At 35.2% G+C, this 18,077-nt stretch overlaps 4 protein-coding genes across 4 annotated transcripts; 2 read left to right on the top strand and 2 right to left on the bottom strand.

The window, feature by feature from the left end:
* Nucleotides 1–54: 54 nt before the first annotated feature.
* LOC105689238 (dual specificity protein phosphatase 19) lies at nucleotides 55–1,430 on the top strand. The gene has a single exon (XM_012406122.3). It carries the CDS (start codon nucleotides 55–57, stop codon nucleotides 637–639), a length of 585 nt encoding a protein of 194 aa, XP_012261545.2. The 3' UTR covers nucleotides 640–1,430.
* Nucleotides 720–10,031, bottom strand: LOC105689913 (vigilin). The gene is made up of 22 exons (XM_012407297.3): nucleotides 9,957–10,031; nucleotides 8,804–9,015; nucleotides 8,063–8,278; nucleotides 7,605–7,811; nucleotides 7,314–7,529; nucleotides 7,039–7,222; nucleotides 6,620–6,934; nucleotides 6,425–6,534; nucleotides 6,170–6,326; nucleotides 5,889–6,064; nucleotides 5,659–5,790; nucleotides 5,443–5,589; nucleotides 5,196–5,354; nucleotides 4,805–4,939; nucleotides 4,487–4,705; nucleotides 4,225–4,360; nucleotides 3,990–4,141; nucleotides 3,767–3,895; nucleotides 3,579–3,689; nucleotides 3,292–3,489; nucleotides 2,986–3,204; nucleotides 720–2,864 (listed from the first exon to the last, which is right to left on the bottom strand). The coding sequence occupies exons 2-22, from the start codon at nucleotides 8,972–8,974 to the stop codon at nucleotides 2,622–2,624; spliced, it is 3,732 nt and encodes a 1,243-aa protein (XP_012262720.2). The 5' UTR covers nucleotides 8,975–9,015; nucleotides 9,957–10,031; the 3' UTR covers nucleotides 720–2,621.
* A 449-nt stretch (nucleotides 10,032–10,480) lies between these two features.
* On the top strand, nucleotides 10,481–14,090 carry LOC105690253 (glycerol kinase). The gene is made up of 9 exons (XM_012407899.3): nucleotides 10,481–11,066; nucleotides 11,456–11,714; nucleotides 12,094–12,317; nucleotides 12,446–12,652; nucleotides 12,774–12,884; nucleotides 12,973–13,226; nucleotides 13,317–13,522; nucleotides 13,611–13,742; nucleotides 13,813–14,090. The coding sequence occupies exons 1-9, from the start codon at nucleotides 10,956–10,958 to the stop codon at nucleotides 13,902–13,904; spliced, it is 1,596 nt and encodes a 531-aa protein (XP_012263322.2). The 5' UTR covers nucleotides 10,481–10,955; the 3' UTR covers nucleotides 13,905–14,090.
* On the bottom strand, nucleotides 14,068–17,875 carry LOC105689243 (putative leucine-rich repeat-containing protein DDB_G0290503). The gene is made up of 11 exons (XM_020854850.2): nucleotides 17,416–17,875; nucleotides 17,065–17,286; nucleotides 16,859–16,998; nucleotides 16,625–16,797; nucleotides 16,284–16,555; nucleotides 16,000–16,217; nucleotides 15,758–15,911; nucleotides 15,269–15,676; nucleotides 14,850–15,209; nucleotides 14,646–14,750; nucleotides 14,068–14,576 (listed from the first exon to the last, which is right to left on the bottom strand). Exons 1-11 carry the CDS (start codon nucleotides 17,458–17,460, stop codon nucleotides 14,511–14,513), a joined length of 2,163 nt encoding a protein of 720 aa, XP_020710509.2. The 5' UTR covers nucleotides 17,461–17,875; the 3' UTR covers nucleotides 14,068–14,510.
* Between the last annotated feature and the right edge of the window lie 202 nt (nucleotides 17,876–18,077).

Below are 18,077 nucleotides of genomic sequence, written 5' to 3' on the forward strand. Positions count from 1 at the left end.
TTATTTCTATACATCTAATCAAATAGCCCGTTTGATTTTGATCATCGGTTCATTATGAGTCTCAGCAGTCTCTTACAAGCTAAGAAAAAAGACCTTAAGCACTGTAATACCATAGTTACAAACATGCTCGGTGAGAAATATAAAATTATTGATAACGAAGTAAAATTGATTGATAAAGGACTTCCGTTTGTAGTGGATACGAAACCCGATTTGCAAGTAGCTTTGGCTGCTCCTCGATTATACTTTGGTTCTCAAGACCCAGTAGTAAATATTGATATATTACAGCGCTACAAAATACGTCATGTCATAAGTATTGGTATAACAGTTGAAGTCAGGTTCAAAGAGATTTGTTATTATTCCGTCGATTTATTAGACGTACCCGAATCCAGTATCTTCAACACATTAAAAACCTGCTTCAGTATAATAAAAAGCAATCAACATGAAAATATTTTTGTCCATTGCAATGCAGGAGTATCGAGATCAGCCTCGGTTATAATAGCTTATTTGATGGTGACCGAAAATTTATCCTATGACAAGGCTTACCAAAGAGTTAAATCTGTTAGGCAATGCATCAAGCCGAACGACGGGTTTGTCCGGCAATTAAAGGCTTTGAAAATATCAGATTTCTCATCCGTATGAATTTTTTCTAGGTCAGGATTAAGTTGTCTGAAATACAATGTACGAAGGTAGTAATCAAAGGATAGTACGTGAACACAACGTAAATTTTTAAATGATATATTATTATGATAGAACTCATGTTCAATGACATCACTCACTTATGTAAATATGTTTGTATATATATGTATATATATATATGTTTTCGCGCGCGCGTGTGTGTGTGTAGGTATTATCTGATAATTACATATCGTTATCCATTACTCATTAGAAAAATTCATTTTCATGCTTAGCTTTCTATTAAATTGTCGGCCAAAATTAAATTCTTTTAAATTCATTGATTGCGGCTTATTATAGTATTTATAATATATATTTTTGCATTTGATAAAACGTGCATTGGTAATTCCAAGTGGGTATATTTATAAAAATTGCTGTAAATCTAAAAAATATAAGTGAATTTCTGTGTACGTACTTCAGTAATCATTTAATCAATGATTACTAGCTGTTGACTTACCAGCAGTGTTTAATTATCTGGTTATACATAATCATGTAATTATTATCAATATCATATACATAAACCTAATATTCACATTCCTCCAACAATTGAAATGAGCTGTCTTGAAGAAAGGTAGACAAGGCACTTGAACCGAATAGTTTTTCTTAACTAGTTGGCCTCACAAATCAGTATGCATGGTTTTTGCATATCATATACCAAAATTGTAAAATAAAACAGGAATAAATAAAATTCGCTCGCTGAATAGTATCGTATACCTATTCGAATGTGGAGTATTACTTATAACATATTTGTTTATAAACAACACCAGAGTTAAATAATTTTCTACATTTCTTTTTCTTCATTTCTTCTGGTTATGTTGTAAAGTACTAAATTAGCAGGTCTTGTAAAGATAATGTTCCCAAGCACTCTCCATATTTTTAAGTAATTCGTATTACATCAATCCTTGCTTTTCATAAAATTATAGAATCATAAGAGTTACTTAAGTGGACGATACAGGATATGCAGTTACGGTTATGCCTTTTTTCAATCATCATTAATTATGTTAGGATAGGTAATTTATTTTTAAAAATTCATTTAATTATTTATATATACTTAAAATCTTGATACCTCGTGCTAACAACTACCTTTGTTAACTAAGCGTATTATGTCAATAATATTAACTTTTAAATTCTGAAAAGCAAGCAATCAAAAATTGAAAAGAAAAAAAACAAAAAAAAAAAACCTGTGCTGCATTGAAGCAATATATTATCGCTAAGTTTGCTACAGTAGATTTTCAGTATATTGTATAGGAACATGTTCTTTAAACTGACCTAATACATTATCACTTCAGAAGATTTGCATGATTGTTTTTTTCAGTAAACAGTTAATTAATATCAATGCATGGCTTTTTAGCCGAATTCAATTATGTTCAACACAAAAAAAAATTAAGAAAAAAAAACATTGGAATTTTTATGTACAAAAATTATAAATACAAATAAAGAGAATATTATGCTTGGCTAAAGAAAAGAGAAAAAAAAACAACAATTAGCCTTTGGGTCTTCGCCCATAGATAGAGGCAACAATCTGAAGAATATACAATACGCAAAATTATTTCCTATATGAAGCCACAGTCTTAAGTACAATGTATCTGTACCCGGAAGGCATATCGAAATACGCCGAAAAAAAATATGCAAACAAGAAAGATGGATAAAACTTTTCATCTCATTTCAAACATAACACTGACTATGAATAATGTTTTTCATCTCGGTACATATTATGCGTTGCAGTTACAGATACATATACGTCAGTTTAAACTGTAAATATAAACATTGTCGTCGTACATTGTGTAGTAAACCAGTGTCAAAGTCCAAGAGAGTGGCCAGGTCGTATGCAGCAGCATCAGTAATGTAAAAGGGAAATCACCCAGCAGCAGTGTTACCCTTATCGGTTATCGTTTGTCAGAGGAAAGTTACCTTACATCATACCTTATTAATCGAGCGATATTGATTATTTAACGTTTAGATCCCCAAGGACCAGCCGGGGTGGACGTAGGCACAGGAGCGGATCCACCAAATGAAGGAAACTCCGTAACGCTCGCGGTATTCGGAGCCTCTCTTTGCTGTTGCTCCCACGGTCCTCCTTTCACTACAAAACCAGAGTCACCATCGGCGCCACCTAATCCTCCATTACCTAAATCTCTCTGAGACTGTGGACGGAAAGTGTTGCGGATTTCATTTTCGGTCACATCTTGGAGCTGTAACGTATCACAGTGGGTTAACATTTTTGTTTTTCAGCTTCGAAATATATAGCTAAAGAACACTCCGTTATCACGAATGAGGGCATTTAAAGGGCGAAAATACAATATTCAGACTTACATATTCTTCTTCTAGATTGAGAAGATATTCCCTAGCTTCGATTATGTTGTCCTCGGTGCCCATAATCGTTACGATGTTAGGATCGGGGTCAGTACTACGTGGAAATTTGATGTCTACTTTGAATTCATCCATGATTCTACGAATGTTTCTTCCCTTTGTTCCGATTAGGCGTGAATGTACAGCTGCCTTGATAGGCACTTCTTCCTTCGATAGGTCGTTCTAAATATGAAACATTAGTCGTGAGATAATTCATACTAATTCAAAGTGAAACTGCAGATTATTGTGACACAGGTTATTCGAACTCACCAGTTGATTAACTATTTTCATTATATCATCGCGAGCATCGTGAGCATTCTTTTCATATCCGGTAATGGTAATGATGTGTTGTTCAGGGTCTCCTATGCGTGGGAAAATTATTTGGACTTCGTTGTCAGATCTTATTTTTTTTATCACAGCACCTGAACGGCCTATGATTTTAGGATGATACTCTGGATCCACTTCGATCTGTAATATAAACGAGCGCAAGGTGTGATTTATGAGACAAAATTGTAAGTGAAATGAAAAATAATTTTACCTGAATAAAAATAGCTTACCTTTAGTTCGAAGGACTTTAATGCTCTGTCTTGTCGCTGAGCCTCAAGATTTTTGCATTTTTCTAGAATGGCTTCCTTCGCTTCTTCTACACACCGAGGTGTTCCAGAAATCTGTTGAATTGACGGTAAAAATTTTTTATTCAATAATTTTGAGCACTGATGTCAAGTAGCTGATCTAATTCCATTACCTTGATATAATCTAGTTTCTGGTCAGTTGGCGAAAGTATGATATGTACATCGTATTTTTCCATTAGCTCCTTAACCTCACGACCTCGCTGCCCAATGATTGAACGATGCAGGTCGAAAGGAACATCAACCTGAAGTAAAGCAAAAACCATGTGTTATTAAACCAAAAATAAAATGTCAATGAAAAACATAAATTCAGTATTTTTGTATATTGATTCACCCTACCTCAATAGTTACTGGCACAAAACTCAATAAAGCCTGTTTAGCTGCCTCAGCCTTATCTGGCTGACCAGTGATTTTGATTATATCACAAGCTGGCACTGTATCAGGCGCCTCTGTTTCTTCACCATTAACTTGTTCGTCGGAACGCGGCTCCTCTGAAGAAAGATAATTCCATACCGTTACGAATAGAACGAATTTTAGGTAACCGTTAGTGAAAATTCGATTCTAAGATAATTACCCTGTACAACACGATCCGGGAATTTGATTAGCACTTCAAATTCAGCAGTGATACCTTGGACTTTGCAGCCCCTAGCACCCATAACTGTGCGATGATGTCTTTGTGGAATTACACACTCAATGGTTACCATGGATTCCTAGAGAGCAACAAATACCAAGTTACTTAACAATTATAAATTTTGAATAAGGTGATTCACAGGATTCAGGAATTGTGTGCTATGGATGTTACAGAAGAATGTGTAAGAATTTTATTTACTACTCACCAATTCCTGAACGGTTTCTAACATGCGTTGCTTGGCAGCTTTTATACATTCTAGTGCTCCCTTAATGACAACACGATCGCTATCAACACCGGCACGCGGAAATGAGATTTGAACTCCGCCACATTCCTCTGAAATCCGATGCAGTACTTCTCCTCGACGTGCCACAAAATGTCTGTGATGTTTTGGTTCAATACTAATATCACTCTCCGTGATGTTGTCCTGCAAATACACATTAGACACATTTTTGAGAATTGTAATTGATAACAATGAAAAATGAATTGGACAATAAACACTAATCGTTGCAAAATTTCAACTCACTATTTCCTTAATGGTAGTTTCAAGCTCCGCTTTAGCTTTGTCGACGGCATCTTGCTTGCCTATTATCGTTATTACTTCTTTATCCTCGTCTTCTTCCGTTGGGAAAATAATTCGAACTCCGGTAGAGTCCCTAATCTATGAGGAATCAAAAAAGGACATTGATGCTCGATCTGAATTTTTGACAATTATGATTTTCGTGAGATGGAAGTGATACAATGTGAATTACCTGAGGGATTAATTCGTGGACTTCATAAGAGTGCAGGGGTTCCAAAGGTTACCAAAGATTTGAAGGGAATTCATAAGATTTCGTGGGCTCATGAAATTTCAGGGATTTTATAGGGACTTTGAAAATTTCATGGGACTTTAGAAGTGATTCAACCTTTGTAATTACCTTCTTAATATTGGCACCATTCTTTCCTATAAGAAATTTGTGATGTTGCGCCTTAGCGCGAACTTCTGCAGAAAAACTAGAGAGAAGTTTTTCATTGGATAACTCGAGAAGCTGTTGTTTAGCCTTTTCCACGTCATCTTTTGGACCCCTGATGCTAACCTATCATGAAACAAGAATTATTACTTCATTGATCCTCCAATGTTACCTACAAGGTGAAATTGACGACTGAAATGATATAATATTTTACTTTATCACTCTGACTCTCAGCGGTCGGAAATTTGATGGCAACACCTCCGCAATCTTCCATTATGGAATGAATCAATTTTCCTCCAGTTCCGATAAGTGAATTGTAAAATTTGGGAGGTATAACAATTTCATCGGAAACTATGTTTGCCTGCAAGAAAATTTTGATAAACTTTGTGATGGGATACGAACTCCGAATGAGTAGGATAAAATGACGCACCAGTTCATTCTGAATCTTTTGAATTTTCTCCTTGGCTTCCTTAACGTTTTCCTTCTTTCCAGTGATGGTAATCACGTCACTCTTTTCTCCTTCGGCTGGCAGATCAATCTTCGTTTGAGTTTCCTCTCTAATCTAGTGATTAAACGTTTGGAATAATCGATTAAATTAAATCAGGGAAACGGTGTACCAATTTGTCGTTATGTAATAAATACTCCAAAAGATAAGCGTACCTTGCGAATATTAGCACCACCTTTGCCGATAACAAATTTGTGGAATTGTTTGTATATCGGCACTTCCATAACAAAACTATTCTCATTAAGCTCATTAACCAAATTCATAAGGTACTTCTGACATTTATCTACATCTTCTTTTGGCCCTCGAATTTTCACCACATCTCGTTTTTCACCTAATTTAACGTGAATATGAGAATTTTATTAGCGTGTCGAAATTGTAGAAAAGTAATCAAAATGTTAGAAAAAATTGATTATTAGGTTTAGAAGATTGAGTTTACCTAGCCCTGGAATAGTTATTTGGACTTGGTTGAATTTGTCTCTGATTTCTTTGATGTTATCCCCCTTGGTACCAATAATGCTACGATAGTGACGATGATCAATTATTACATCCTTCTCCATTTCATTTTCTAGTTTTTCAACCATTTCCATCAGTTCCTAGCGTTGCACAATCAAAAAAAAAAAAAGGTTCAGCACATTATTAGTAAACTGATAAGATCGTACACTTTAGCATGTTGGATAACGCTGAAACTCACCTTCTTAGCTTTTTCTACACCAGCATGATTTCCTTCTATGCGGATACGATTTTTACCTTCATTTTCAGATATGTTTATTATTACCCCAGTTTCCTCGTTCAAACGATTTACTGAAGAAATTTTATACGTCAATTTTAGAACTACAGATACCGCTGAATCATAAGTTAATAAAATATTCTAATAGGTAGTACTCACCATTCGTGCCATTCTTTCCAATAATATGTTTGTAGAATTTAGGATCTACATTGAGCTCCGCGAAAGTAAGTTTGTCAATAAGATCATTAACCATATCTTGCAATTCCGCTTGAACCTTTTCTACTTCCTCGGGTGGACCTTCGATCTTGATTTTATCTTCTGAATCGGTAAATTCTACATGGATGTTGCTCAAATCTTGAGTTATTTTTTTTATGTTAGCACCTTTTCGGCCGATAATGTATTTGTGAATCCACGTAGGAGCTTCCACTGTCAAGCTACGAACGCTATTGGCCTTCTCATAGACTTTATGTAACGCTGGAAATATTGGAAACATACTTTTCAGTTCCTAATCCATTGATGAGTAATTTGAACCAAAAAGATATCCGAAAAATCATAAGTACAAATGCATCAGTACTAACCAAGACCTAGTTTCTCCTGGGGACCACGGAGAGTGATAGTTCCTGTGGCAGAATCCAATGCTGGCATTTCTACACTGACACCAGTCAACTGTAGGATTTCAGCAATTGTGCTTCCCCGGTGCCCGATCACATATTTATGTTGGGACTTTATGACCTCGACACATACAGTTGTACATCTTTGTGCCTAAATAGAAATTTTTAAATTTTAAAAATTAATAGTGTTACAAGATTTTAGCTATTTTATATTATAATTGAATTCCTAAAAAGTAGCATACCATATCTTGGTAAATAGCTTCAATCTTTTCCTTAGCAGCTAATACGCCTTCTTTTTCACCAGCGATCGTTATTTCATCTTTTTGCACCGACTGAGGAGGAATGTTGATACGCGCACCAGTCTCAGCAATCATAGCATTCAAATTTTCATTATGGGCACCATAGATGAAAGGATGATATATTTTTGGCACAATAACCCTTTCAAATGCTTTTCTTGACTGTAATACCGAAATATTTTAAATCATTAGCACTTTTTTAATACCACAGACATTACCAAAAATATATATATATACCTGTTCGTCAGAAATAACTTTGATTTCATGCTCAGCTTTCTCAATCCCTTCCTTGGTACCAGTAATGGTAATAATGTCTGACTGATCCTGTACCGATGGTATTTGAATCTTAGTAGCTGTAGTTTTTTCTAAATCCTTCAATCTCTGTCCCAGTTTACCAAGGATCCATCGATGATGCTCCTTAGGGATGCTAATTTGTTTATTTGCCTGTAATTACATAGTATCTCAAACAAGGTTCGACGGAACATTCACACCAACCGCAGTGATAGTTGGTATTATTGCAATATTAACACAAAAAAAAATAAGAAAGCGTGGATTGTAGAAGTAATGTTAATGCAAATACACAAGCGACAAGCTGTATATTCAATGCAAACAAATATTTGCGTTCCAGACCATGAAAATAGAGAAAAATTCAAAGATCAGTTAACACATGCAAAAATAACTTTGAAAAATCATACCTGAGTTTGGAACGTGGTAAGAATACGACGTCGAGCTTCTAGAACCTCGTTTTGCTTGCCAGTAACTAGAAATGTCAAAGACTGATCTTTGGAGGCTGAGATCTCGATGTGAGCCCCGCTCTCCTTCATAATAGTGAGGCATGTCCTCACAGATTCGCCTTCTCCAAATTTATCACTATGATCGAATTTCCGCTCTTCCACAGGTACGTGGAACACCTGCGCAAAAAAAAATATACATGTTTATATATTGTGTTTGACCCAAGGGGGTGATAATGTGTATTGGAACAAGTAACCCGAGATAGGCACCCCGTGGTCAGAGGTGTTGCATTAGGGTGGTACAGAGCATTTAAGCAAAGAGCCTAATTCATAAGTAACCCAGAGCAAGTACTACATAATTGTAATACATATGCAGTTTGGGAATTTTGTTTCTCTGTTTCATTCACCTCTGCAAGAAAGCATCTCACGTTTGAAGGTTGAAAATCATATTTTTCAACTTAAATTTTGCACATTTCAGATGTCAACTTTGAATTGACGTAACTCAGTTTTAGTCGAGCTTTAGAAATTGAAACAAAAATCATAGGGTTTAGGCCAATGTGATACATGTTTGTTTATGCGTTTCTACTAAAAATTCTCAAGTCTAGAGTGAAAAAATATCTTAGTTAAATTATGTGGTCTATGATTCTTTCTTTGATTTATGAAATTTGACTAAAACTGAGTTATGTTAAAAAGCCAATATAATACCTGCGTGACAGCAGAACAGCCGACACGCATACTGTTGTTTTTTATGGCCAGGGGGTTGGGGCTGCTGGAGATAGGGCTGGCCGACTCCGGAAGAACCGGGAAGGTCTCATCATAGCTGTAGGTGGGTGGCTCGTAAGCCGTTCCCTCTTCCATTACTGATTGCTGCTGCATTTTTGGGTTGTCCTATTTCGTGCCAAGTCCTTACAGTAGCACTGCAAAAAGTAAATATTTGATTCCAACTTCAATTATTGGAAGAGGAACTAGAGCATTTTTTCATTGAATAAATTTATTTTATAAACTTGAGCAAAACCAATCAAGGTTTCAACCTACAGGGATGGTAATTACAGCTTTAACTACAGCGATAACATGCTTGAAATAATCTTGAACATTGCAGTATGATTCGAAGACAAATGACAAATTTTTTTGTAGCCGAGCAGTGGCAAAATCAAAGAGATTTTATTTTAAATTATGTACGTATGAATTCTTTTTTTTCTTTTAGGTTAATCTAATTTCTACTGCTCATTAGTCTTGAATGAAATAACGTATTCATTTTCATCGAGTGGAGAAGAAAAAAGAAAACTAGACAACTGCTTTTGAGGAGTAAATATTAGCGAATCATAAGATATTTCGGGAATATTTCATTACGAGACCGGATTCCAGTGGGAATCTGATAGTAAAATCATGTGACACACCCCATATGTGAGAAAATTTTGTAAGAATAAACTTTTTTTTGGTTCAAATGAAATGGACATTCAGAACAAAATAGTTCGTGTATGATAACTGTCGCTAATAAAACGAGCGGTGACCTATGATATCAGAATTGGCAATTAATTCATAGCTCAAAGCGATTTAAATGGAATTCCATTGAATGCCAGCATGTCAATGACCAGTAGTGGAGCCAGTGACCACCATATGGAATGGAGTGCTCACTTGACACGTCATGAGATTGCTAACCTCTGTTTAAAATCATCTGATATTTTAAAAAAAATTACTTTCCATCATCTCAACGATCAAAGGAACAACTAATTGATTGACAAATTTTTGATAGCTAGACCTCACCTGTCCAGAGCGTACTACCTCAAAATAAGAGAACACATTTTTTACCGAAGTTCCCATTAATGGTATGAGCAAAAAAAAGAAAAAAGATACTCACTCTACCGTAATAAAGAAATCCCGCCAGGTAATAAATCTTTATTACGCCGCCAGTTTACCATCAATCCACCTATAATTTTTAGCAAAAAAAAAACGATATCACGTACAGTTAAATCTTATCAATTCCTTAATTATATACGATTTTAGGGCAAAAGATAAGTCTCCGCAAAATGTGCAACACTCCTTACCGGTAACGCAAAGTGAAATGAGACAAGTGTTCGACTGTTCACTGATCGAAGATGATACCAATGGCATGGGGAGTTTTTCTGACGTTGGTAACGCTATTAATTGAGTCAAATACTGTCAAATTAAACGTTGAGAAACAACTTTCTATTTTTCCAGTTATAGCAGAAACTAGCCTTCATATTATGGACTATTGATTCAAATTACGTTATTCAGGCCGCAGTAATTCACGAGAAGAAGTTATATACTGAGATTCTTCTATTTTAAGTTGAGAAGCAATTTTCATTATTGTGAAAAATCAAAGATCGCGCCATTTGTACGCGTAACTATTTGAAACGTCATTGTTGACCATGTTTCATTTTACTTTGGAAATAATTATGTGAAGTTATAAATACGACAAATACGTGACTCAGTGTCTGTAGAAAATAAAATTATTATGCTACAAAAAATTGCACGACAAATCATTTGAACTATATTAAGATTGAAATTTACCAATAAATTGTGGCCTAACTGCCACGTGTTTTTGACTTATCGCAACGTGCACACTATCGTTATATGTTTATAACGCAACGTAGTTCATCAATAAATAAAACTAACGCTGTATTTCTCTCTCGATCATTATTTGCTTACATCATACCCTAGTTGACTACCAAACTTTACAGATATCATAAGACAACCATTGGACTTTTAAATTGTTTACCCATAATATATACATATATCTTTTATCTCTCATCTTGCATACTTTTATCCTAAATTATGTAACCACTGGTACAGCCAAGGGCAATTATAGGTCGTATTTGACATTCTGCATTCCTTGATGCATAAGTCAGTTAAGACACACAGTCTTCAAAACATGCCGGAAAGCGCTGGGAGATTTGGTCCCCTTGTCGGGGCTATTGATGAAGGAACAAGCAGTGCTAGATTTTTAGTAAGTAATTATATTTGAGCTAGAGTCGACAAAATATTGGTAAATTAAAATTACCAACTTATTCATCAAGATATGAGACTTAGCTCCTAACTGCCGCTTGATTTATTACAAGCTTGCGATATAGAAACCGGAAATGTTTGATGATAAACACAATATATGTTAGCAAACGGATTTTCTATGGGCTGAAATTTGGGTGACAGCCAAAACTTTGAACAGTATGTCATGCGAGTCTAAGCAGCACCTAGTTTTTTGAAATGACAAGAAAGTTGTACAACTTTCCTTATATTGTATGAGATAATTCTTGCCTTTTGAGAATTTGTTATAAATTGTTGAATATTATTAAATGTATGTATACTTTTTTATCCAATTCACCTGATTGGTTTTTATAGGTTTTCAGTGTCCGTCGAAGAGAAGTAGTAGCCTCTCATCAGATTGAAATAAAAAATATATATCCTCAAGAGGGTTGGGTGGAACAGGATCCTAAAGAAATACTTAAGGCTGTCCACCAATGTATAACTAAAACGATTGAAAAGCTGGAAGCAATAGACATAGACAAGTCAGATATCAAAGCCATCGGCATTACCAATCAACGAGAAACTACTCTATTATGGGATAAGGAAACTGGAGAACCTTTGCACAATGCAATTGGTATACAATCATGTTCTAGCTCTAACTTTTTAGTCAGGTGTTGACATAGACCTCACTCCAAGTAAAATGATATGCTTAAAGGTAGACTATCTAGAATAAACTCTTACGTGCTTGAAAACATACCTAGGCTTCATATTTGATATAACGTATCAGTAAATACTTACACTAATTGAATTCTGTGGATTTGTTACTCTTATGCTTTTCTTTAAACTGCTGCACATTTTAAACAGGATTGAAACTGGAAAGTACTTAGGTAAAAAAGATGTAAAGTTGCTCTTTTTTAAACCTGATGTAAATATCTTACTGCTAGAAGAGTGTTAGAAATATTTGATGATCAGTTTGATTTCTCCAAATGACTAAATATTTATATTTATTACAGTATGGCTGGATATGAGAACTACAACCACAATCGAAAACATTTTAGATAATGTTCCAAACAATACAAGAAATAAAAATTATCTCAAACCCATATGTGGGCTACCTATATCACCATATTTTAGTGCGCTGAAAATTCGCTGGCTCATTGACAACGTACCAAAAGTGAAACAGGCCGTTCAGACAGGCAGATGCGCTTTTGGGACTGTAGACACCTGGCTCATATGGGTATGTATATGTACATCATTTTGCTCATCGGCTTCATTCTGATACTCGAATTTCAGAAAATCTGGGCGCAGTGTGCAGGCTCTTGAATTGTTTCACTGTCTTTGCATAACACATAGTAATACTTCCAGAACCTTACTCAAGGAAAACTTCATATAACGGATGTTTCCAATGCATCGCGTACAATGTTAATGAATATTGAGACATTAAAGTGGGATCCTCTGCTCTGCCGTTTCTTTGGCATTCCATCTGATATGCTTCCAGAAATTCGATCATCTTCGGAAGTTTATGGGAATGTTACATACCCGGAGGTTTTGAATGGGATACCTATTTCTGGAGTGAGTCTTTGAACACTAACTTTTCAACTATCTAACTAAAACTGAAAGTGTTTAAATTTTTTGGGGAAAACAATGCTTATTAACGTTTTCCAGTTGTTTATATTGTAATGCTGTTACACAGTGCATAGGCGATCAACAAGGAGCTCTTGTTGGCCAATTGTGCCTAAGGCCAGGACAAGCTAAGGCTACTTATGGCACAGGATGCTTCTTGCTTTACAACACTGGAAGCATGGTATGCTACTTAAGTCTTATAGAATTCATAATCAAGAGTCGAGTAATGAAAGAAAAATATTATTTACTAAACCACCAACAATTTTCAGAAAGTAGACTCATCGCAGGGACTGATTACTACAGTTGCCTACAAATTGGGACGCTCATCTGTTGTGTACGCTTTAGAAGGATCGGTTGCTGTAGCCGGAGCAGCACTGTCCTGGTTAAGAGACAACATGCAGCTGATGGGTAATGTCACAGAGAGTCAAGATTTGGCTGAAAGAGTACGCTGTTCTGGTGACGTTTATTTTGTCCCAGCATTCTCTGGGCTGTACGCTCCTTACTGGCAGCAGGATGCCCGAGGGTAATATGCATCAAGATAATTTATAAATATATAAATAAAATTTCTATCAAAGCAGCTATGCTAAAAATATACAGTTCTTTCTACATTCAGAGTGATTTGTGGAATCACCGAGGACACGCAACAGTATCATATAATCAGGGCTGCACTTGAAGCTGTATGTTTTCAAACCAGAGATATTTTGGAAGCGATGGTCAAGGATTCTGGGACTAATTTAACCGAATTACAAGTCGACGGTGGAATGACAGCAAATAATCTTTTGATGCAACTACAAGCTGATTTGACAGGAGTTACCGTAGGTAAGTCTAAGCAATTGCCCCTGGGATAAAATTTTCAGCCGCTAATCCAGTTAACCGATTGACAAAAAAATTATTTGCATTCTAATAGTGAGGCCAAATATGGTAGAAACTACTGCGTTAGGAGCTGCTATTTTAGCGAGTCTTGCTATCGGACTTCTGGATATCAATGACGTTACTGCAGACGAAATCACAAAGTTTTCGCCACAAATCGGAGAAGATGGTATGTTCATCGACTTGATGCGATTCGAAATTTTCTAATAGTTACTGATTACTGATTTATGTTTTTTTAGAACGAGATCTTCGATATTCTAAGTGGAAAATGGCTATCGAACGTTCTATGAAATGGGATTCGTCGTCGGCACCAATTGATGGACGATACTGAAAGTAGTGATTAAGATAAATTTATACTTTCATGTATGAGTTTTAGAAATTCTAATATTGTACGATAAACTGACAGTATATTTACACTCATTGAGAATATAGTCTATCATTATGATATTCATGTGTGTGGTGATGGATGAGAATGTTTATAAAACAGATTATAATAAAGATTTATCCGTTTTTATTACACGTATGTATATTTGTAAAATGAAAAATATTTATGACCATTGACGAAGACGATGTTCTGTCTCAAAAATGTTCACCAAACGCCCATAATTTATCTTGTATTATACGGAAAATTGAAATTAGAACTGAAAGTTCGAGTGATATCTGTTTGATTCAAATCCATAATTACTGTTGATTAGTTATAATTAATTTTCAATGATTAAACTAACTGATTTTGTAGTATTCAACATAACACAGCGATAATTTAAGTGATAACTGAGCTTAACAGCTGCACCCAGTTACGCTTTTCTCATATCTGAACATTAAAATTTGTCTGGTAATGTACAAATATTTCAACATTCCAGAGATAACACAAAGAGATAGTAGACTAAATTTGAATTAAATTGTTATGGTGCATATCACACCATGATAACTCAAGAAATTATTTCCAATTTGCGGTCTTATTTGATTCCAACAACTCTTCAAATCGGCGTTCAGCGTCGTCAAACTGAAAAGTAAGATTTATACGACTCTCGATATGTATGCAAATTTAATCAGAAATCTTAAGTGAACTCACTTTAGTCATCCCATCAATGGCACTGATATCTGAAGAATCGCTAAAATCAAAATGCACAGTATTTCCCTGCGATGAACTAATGGGCGTTGAAGAAATTGGCATTGACTATGACCGACAAAGTGAGAACAAGAATCATATTTATCTATTAATGCAAATTAAAACTATAATGCGGCATGCCCAAGTAGTAAGAATTTATTGAACTACCGTATGTTGCGCATAGGTTGTTCCCATAAGAAGACTCAACTCTTGCCTCTCTAGTTCTTTGCCAACATTTATAGCTGCATTTGCATTTTGAGCAATGTTTGATTTCGTGTGTAGATCTTTGTTTTCATTCTGAGTTGTAATATAGTCTTGTTGCAATTTATCAAATGCAGATTTGAGTTTTGTCAATTCGGCAATGTTTCTTTGATCCTGCGTGTAAGTTTTATCATTTTTTTCCAACTTCATTTTTCTAAGGTCAGCCCTTGCGTTTGATAATTCTTGGTCAAGAATGTGTATTTGTTTAATCTTCTCTTGGATTTCATTTTCATGGCCCATCTTACACTCCTTTGATTCTTTTATTTTCTATAGATATAAATGATGACGATAAAAACAAATATCACAATTTTTCCAAACCAGCTTACCTGTAATTTGTCATTGTACTCCGCAGCTCCAAGTTCCTTTCTTTGCTGCAGGTTTTCTATAACTGATACCAATTCAGTGACCTTGTGACTCTTCTGTTTAATTTCCTGGTTCATCGCATTATTTCCTGCCATAATCTGCGATTTTTCTAGGTTTACTTTGGCAAAAATTTCATCAAAATCGTTAGATTTCTCTTTCAGTTCTTTTTCTTTTTCGGCTATCTTGATCCTCAACACAGATTCTGCCTCAGAATTCTCAGTCTCAATAGTTTCGTATGTCGCATAAAGTATTTTATCCTTAGAGAGATTCTCTTCTTGATGCGCAAATTCTGCATTCAGTTTCCGAATAGTCTCTTTTGCTTTTCTGTTACTCTCAATGGTATTTATCAAATCTTTCCTGAGTCCGCTAATCTAAAACGACATAGAATTTCAGAGAGTATCAATCATATTGGTAGAAATTTTTGATACTCCTGTACAGTTATTTTTAATTACCTTGTCATCTTTGTGTGCTAATGTTCTTTCTAAGTCCTCAATATCCTCAAGAATTTTCGTTGAAGTTTTTGATAATTTTTCGTTATCGGATTTGACTTTGAGTAGCTGATTATTCTCCTCTTCCTGTTTTAATTCCAGATTTTGAATCTGCTGCCTAAAATTGGAATAGATGTGCATTAACATTAGCCATAGTGCGAGTAGCGTTTTTAGTCAGTATAGATATTCTTTGCTTGCTATTTCACCTGTAATCAGCTAATTCTAAATCTCTATTCCATATTGCTGCGAGATGTGTGTTTTTTAAAGCCGCGATTTCATTGTTCACATTCATTTTCGTTGTCTTTATCTTATCTGTTTCAGATGTTAAATCTGTTATTTGCTTTTCATAGACTCCAGGCATAGCTTCGAGAATTTTGTATTGCGATAAGAGTTCTTTATAATTCCTCTCATTTTCGAGACTTTCCTAAAAAGAAAAGGCGGATTATTATTGTTACGGTAATCAAACAGCCTTTTTTTAGTAGCCACTTACCACCTCCAATGTGTGTTTTTTTTCTTGTTCCTTATTCAGAGTTGTCTCTAAAAGTTTTATAGTGTTCGAGATATCCTCAATTTCCCGGCGATGTTTTATCTGGTTATCATTTAGAGTTCTATGGAACTTTTCGAGTTCATCATCCACTCGAGTTACGTTACAATTTATTGTATTTATTTGGGCTTCAAATTCTTTGCACTTAGATTGTACTGCCATCAGCTCATTGACTTTGGTTACTAATTGATCCTTCAATCGCCCTGTTCCTTCCTTAACTGTGAATTATCATAATAACTCAGATTTTTATTACTCCCCCATAAGTAGTATTGTAAACCTAGAATTACCCTGATTATTATCTTGTTGAGATAGATAATCGTTAATCCTTTTTCTCTGTTCTATTATTACTGTATATAATTTTTCCACGAATTTCCGGTCTTTTTCATTCTTCATTGAACTTTCTGTTATACAGTCGCTCTGCTCTTGTATAAGAGACATGGAGTTCCTTATGAGGTTTTGTCTATAAATGAAATTATTTGTTAAACATTGAATTTACGTAGTAGAACAGGTCTGAGGATTACTTTTCCATAATTTCCGTGCGTATTTCATCTTCTGCATTCAAATTTCGTTCAAGAGATTCATGTTCTTCCTCTGCACGGCGGAGATCCCTTTCCAATATTTTAATTCTGTCATTAGCTTTTGCCAGCAGTGATTCGTCCAGCTGTAAGCCCAAAATATGGATATACCTATAGAACAAGCTGCTCAACTTTATGTGTATTCAACTTGCCTCTTTAAATAAAGGAAGTTCATTTTGCGAAACATGATTCCAAATTTCAGTCATCTTATCTAATGCGTCATCAATCTGGCATAACGGTTGAGATGAAATCTGACTCAGATTGCTCGAGATCTGTAGGTCGGTCAATTTTCGAATTTTCTCTTCACTTGGAATAGCGCTATTGTTGGTCGAAGGAATGACTTTGTGTTTCAGCTTTCGTTTTCTATCTACAGTCTAATCGGAATGAAGATAAATAAGTAAAATCGAATAAAAAATAGTATAAGTTGAGCATGGATACGTATCGGAGATTACTGTTGGATCCAAAGAATATTTTATCCCCAAAAGAATGCTGATAATACGTACGCTTGAGCCTAAATATTGTTTTTGGAATCCAGATTGTTTATCCATAATTGCAACAGTTCACTTCGATAATCAGTTGATTGTATCCAGCAAAATATGTGGTAACTTTGCTACTAGTTAAACCCAAAACGATCACACGAATCGGATCTCGTGACACTTCAAAGCTCTATCACACTATCGTCCGTTGTTTCGAGAACACGCTCATCCGGAAAAAATGAATAAAAATAGAGTAACAGTCGATATCACATGGATCTATCTTAATAAATATCACTATTTTCCACTGACAATGAAGCAAGATGAGTAGGTATCTTAATTCTTTGTACGATATGCTGTATACTAATGTGTGTAATTTTCAGATTATTATAGGAATGATATTCACGCCCCTATTAAACATTGATTAATGATCAATTTGCGACGCCGCTATATTCAGATCATAAAAATCTAAATTGTCAGAGACAACCCTATTGCTCTCCAAAGAAGGTCATCTGAGAATCACCTAAAACAAGGGGCGCCAGGCAAATCTCTCCCATCTGGTAATCGATTTTAAATGAAACCCAGCCTCATGTACCGGCTTCCAAATACGTCGAGAAAGTATAGTATCGTAAAAAGAAGAAAAACTTGTTCATCAATCAAATCTTTTTTTGCTTCCATTTTAGACAAAATTT

Source organism: Athalia rosae, chromosome 3 (assembly GCF_917208135.1).
Source record: "Athalia rosae chromosome 3, iyAthRosa1.1, whole genome shotgun sequence".
In the NCBI taxonomy this organism is placed as follows: domain Eukaryota; kingdom Metazoa; phylum Arthropoda; class Insecta; order Hymenoptera; family Athaliidae; genus Athalia; species Athalia rosae.